The sequence below is a fragment of the Vigna angularis genome, chromosome 2 (genome assembly GCF_016808095.1).
Source record: "Vigna angularis cultivar LongXiaoDou No.4 chromosome 2, ASM1680809v1, whole genome shotgun sequence".
In the NCBI taxonomy this organism is placed as follows: domain Eukaryota; kingdom Viridiplantae; phylum Streptophyta; class Magnoliopsida; order Fabales; family Fabaceae; genus Vigna; species Vigna angularis.
In genome coordinates this window covers 25634898-25639541 of record NC_068971.1, presented here as the reverse complement: position 1 = coordinate 25639541, position 4644 = coordinate 25634898, and the positions used below count along the sequence as shown (strand labels likewise).

Genomic DNA, 4644 nt, shown 5'->3' with positions numbered 1-4644 from the left:
TAAGAACCTTTCCAAAGACAAAAAGGAAAAAGTTCAATTCCTCGTGTGAATCTTCAAAGCCGCATCAAACACATGAGGTCCCCACTACGAGGTCCACCACTATAAAATGCTCTATACCATTAACAATAGACTTTGGGTCCACTATAATTGTTTAAAGTAAACGTTCTACATTATGTTTGAGACGTTCAAACACTTCCAATGACACGACAACACAAGGTGCAACATTATAGTTCAGACAGTTATTCAAGGACAAGGAATCAAAAACTAAGTCCTTAACAAATTGTGAAAGCAGAATGCATAAAATATAATTTCTTCTGATGCACTTTCAATAGCTTCAAGTTACAAGAATGAGCTAGTGGTGAAAGCTTTCAATAGCATCCTAGGAACGTGTTCAAATCATCGTGCCACCACTGTTCTACAAAACAACTTTCATCAGCTAATCCACCAAAGGGAAAGCCAAATGGTGAATTGTGAATGATGAATGTTGACCAGCTATAGATTTGAGTACGGGTTCAAATAAGTAGTAAATGTAACCCTCAAATGAAATCATACATTGAGAAAATGTTTCTCCAGTAATAATTCAACAAGGAAACTCTGTACCAGTAACAGGGTTCAAATTTCTAAGTAGTGGCCCCCACCATCCATTATGGTCAAATGTTGAAACAAGTCTTCATAAGCAAATGTGAAGAGATCTACAATTTTCACATCACTTCCAGACTTGACCAATTGCAGCATCAAAGCTAGGTGGTCCTAGTCACTTTTGCCCTTGACACAGCTGGAATAGCAACATGCCATCTGGTGTGCAACATGTCTCCCAAAGTAAATATTACATTAATGGCTAGGAGGAAATACACAAGCCATTATCTTCAGTTAAGTAGTAAACTATCAGAAATATTAAGGTAAGAAGCTCAAAATGAGTTACAGCAATAATTGTTCTTGTTACATGCTAAATTCATCCGCCACATTAGATTGGATCATGATCATAAGACAGCCCTCACGTGAGGTATCATAAAACGGAATTCAAAATGATCAATAGGAATAACATGGATTATCTACTGTCATACCAGGCTATTCAGTAACCCTGTTTTCCCCAACTGAACTCAGATTGAACCCTTGCTTTTATCTTGAACCCTATATTGGACACACCCTGAATAATTATGAAATTGAAGTTAGTTCAAGATGTATCAAACAACAATGAAATAAACCACCATTGTTGGACAGAACTGAGAAAGTGGATGATAGAACTACCTGAGCTCCTCAAGAGTCAAACCAATTTGCAAAGCCCTAGTGAGATGCACTTGTACCATCTTGATTAGTCATGCTGGTTTCCAGCAAGAAAGGGCATAAACAATCCGCCCCTTCCAACCTTGCAACAACCACTGGCTATCTTCATCAATAACAAAATCCTTGTGGTAGCTAGTTGATACTTTCTCTATTGCCCTCTTAACTAAAGCATGTTCAAAAGATTGTTGCGAAAATCCAGCCCTAAGAATCCGGGCTTGCCACTGCCTATATGTCTCTGGCCTCTCTACTCTCTCACACCCTTCACAAGCTATGACATTCAATGCTTCCCTGCCAAAAATCTCTTTCTCTATTAGCATCCTCTCCCAGTCCTCTTGAGGCACAATAGTTTCAAGCATGTCAAAAAGTGAAGAGTAGTGAAACAGTGCCTCCCTGAATCGAGTAACAAAGAAAGGCGCATTAAAGGCTCCGTTTGTAATGCCATGAATGAATAAATCCGGGTTGATCTTCCTTATCAAACTGAGGAATTTGTTCCTCGGACTGTCCACGAGCACAGATTCATCAAGCACATTTTTACCACGATAAAAACAGGTGACAACAAGATATTCCTCCCTATCAATCTTCAGTTCCTCAAGCTGAACTGTTTCCCACTTTTTTGCTATAGCATTATACTCAAATGGCACCTTAAATGATTCAGCATAAGCTGCCAAGCGGCGTCCAGTTTCTACAATTCTCTCAGCAGGCCTGAAACCAGGTTGTGGGAAGTCTATTCCTGTAATTCGAAGTTTAGGTGGTCCTCCAACTGCTAATGAAAGTCTCTGAATAAAAGTAGGCCATTGGAAACCATAAAGGATACCAAAATCTATAACATGGACTCTCGCTGAATTTGTGGAAGATTCCCTTATTGTGACATTAGAGATAAAACTAGACATCTTCCTAAAAGGGCAAGCAGCAAGATACAGATGATAAGCCTTCAGAAAATCAGCAGCGGATGTTCTTTTGCTCACAAGTCCTTTATAAATTTGGCTACCAGTCCCAGCCAAGCGCGCTTCAAGGCCATCAGCAAAGATATGGGCCAACCTCTGATTTCCATCCCCAAAAGGGCTTGAGTGCTTCCTGATCCGCTTTAGAAACTCATGTGCGCCACTATAGTCATCTGCTGCAACAGCTTGTGCACAAAGAACCAAAAGTGTTCTCAAATCAATGACTTCCTTTTTCCCACTTTGTTTCTTACTACGTCCCTTACCACTGTTGGAAGCCTTTGATTTACCATTTGACAGTGCTATCTTGTCATTCTTAGTTTGCAAAGCCTCACGACGGGCCATGAAAACCTTCTTACCATCCCCTAAACTATGAAGCAGGATTACATCAATAGAAGATGATGGCAATGTAGGTTCGGAGAAAATTGCAGCTTGCTTGCTGCTTCTATTTTCTTCAAAATCCACCTCTTCACTGAGATTATGTTTTCTTCCTTTGGACCCAGCAAGAAAAGACTCCCCCACATCCTTCTCCACCTTAACTGACAATTCATCGCACCCCATTTTAGGCTCCAGTTTTGAAAAATTAGCCACACCCAAATTAGCAAAGAGATCATTTCCACTTGGAAGAAACTTGCTAGCTTCCTCAACACCCTTCTGAAATTGCAAAATGGATTGACTCTCACTGTTCAGATCAGGGACCTGGAGAATACTGCTTGGAGAGTCCACAGGTCCTTCCACACTACTTATCACACTATTTGAAGAGCTACAAGATGACTGTGAAATGCTATTGCCTCGTAAATTATGGTTAGGGAGTTCCCCCAAATTTTGACGAAAATTAGTAAAAATGCTACTGAGATCACCATCATTGTAAGAACAGGTACCATAATTTTCAGAGAAATTATGATCCCCAACCCCACCGCCTGGATCAACAGGACTTGGATTTCCTAAAAGCGAAGAAGGGTACTTTTCACCTATCACCTCATAGAATGATCTCTCAGCAATTTGAAGATCCAAAGAGTCATGCAGCATACATGTCTTATCTTCCATGTCTTCCTCCATAAGGATCTGACTGATGTAACTCAAAATTGCATCAGAAAATTCACATTCCTCCGGAGAAGGTTCCTCATGAGTCAAAACCGAGGATGAAGAAGGCGTCTTGGAAGGCACTAGATTGGATTGAAGGTAACCAAAGTCCCTACTTTGATCAAAGAAACCATTTTCAAATCTCTGATTTCCTAACCGGACTTCATTAGGGGGACCATTAAACCCACAAAGACGTGGATCCATTATGACCAATCTTTGCATAAAAGCTCAAACTTTAGTCCTCAAACAACCCTTCTTCTGGTCTCTGCTGAAAGTCCTTCAGAAACCAAAACAGAAGCATCAAAACACAAACCTTTAAACCAAATCCTCTGAGCACGTGTCATGACTTTCAAGTGTGTCAGTCTATGCACAAAGGAACAAGAAGAGTAAAACAAAATGGAGAAACAGATAGAGTTCACCAAAATCATCAAACAAGGCAAAAGAAAATAAAACACACAAAACAGAAAAAGAAAAAAAAAAAGTCACCGCATAGTAGACGAGACCAAGAGGCTGCGTTTCAAACACGAGGCTCGATAATTGGAAGAAAATTAAATAAACACAGAGAGAAACGAAAAAGAGAAAAATACCATAAAAGTCATACTCAAACGGTGAAGGTGTAACAAAAAGCAGAAAAACAAAGAAGTTACAACCCAGAAGAGAGACAAACTTGTTTACCTCGTTGGAGACCCACCAGAACACTAGTTCCGAGAGAAAGCATAAGAGGGAGAGAAAGATGAGAGAGACAGAAAGGAAATGAGAGCGCGAAAAGGTTATGTTAAGGAAGCCTCTATATACATATATATATATATATATATATATATATATATATATATATATATATATATATATATATATATATATATATATATATATATTATCTTAAAAAACTTTTTGCTTCCAAAAAAAATTATTGATATGTGAATTATTGACCAATCTAAAACACTTAACTAATAAATTTCACTTTTTTTCCCTTTTGCTCTTTCTTTTATAGCGTGATATATTTAATTACAGTCATATAGTTCTAATTTGATTCCACTCTTGAATTTTTTTTTTCCCTCTCAATAAGATATATAAAATTGATTATACTTACTAACATTAAGGGATAAATAAATATTTTTTTTTGTGTATAATTTGATAATTACTTATTTCTTATCTAGTTCAATCTGCTTAATAAAAATAATTGAACAGAAGAGAAATATTATAACAATTAGTGTTTATTATAATTATTCAAAATATAATATATTATAACTATATATATATATATATATAATCTTATATATATTATACTGAATCAAAAGCGTAATATTAACTTAATACAAAGCAGGAATGATGAAACGTT

At 37.3% G+C, this 4644-nt stretch overlaps 1 protein-coding gene across 5 annotated transcripts; it reads right to left on the bottom strand.

The window, feature by feature from the left end:
• Positions 1–280: 280 nt before the first annotated feature.
• Positions 281–4104, bottom strand: LOC108329468 (scarecrow-like protein 9). 5 transcript variants are annotated; one of them, XM_052873466.1, is made up of 4 exons: positions 3981–4077; positions 1249–3582; positions 1065–1147; positions 281–795 (listed from the first exon to the last, which is right to left on the bottom strand). In XM_052873466.1, exon 2 carries the CDS (start codon positions 3525–3527, stop codon positions 1317–1319), a length of 2211 nt encoding a protein of 736 aa, XP_052729426.1. In that variant the 5' UTR covers positions 3528–3582; positions 3981–4077; the 3' UTR covers positions 281–795; positions 1065–1147; positions 1249–1316. The 5 variants fall into 5 exon arrangements, with proteins under 5 accessions (XP_052729426.1, XP_052729424.1, XP_017419167.1 ...); XM_052873464.1 differs by having other exon boundaries at positions 281–1147; positions 1249–3668; positions 3981–4104; XM_017563678.2 differs by having other exon boundaries at positions 281–1147; positions 3981–4104.
• Between the last annotated feature and the right edge of the window lie 540 nt (positions 4105–4644).

Excerpts from the sequence above, each read along its gene's own strand:
- LOC108329468 (XM_052873464.1), bottom strand. The coding sequence starts at position 3,527 with ATGCAAAGATTGGTCATAATGGATCCACGTCTTTGTGGGTTTAATGGT.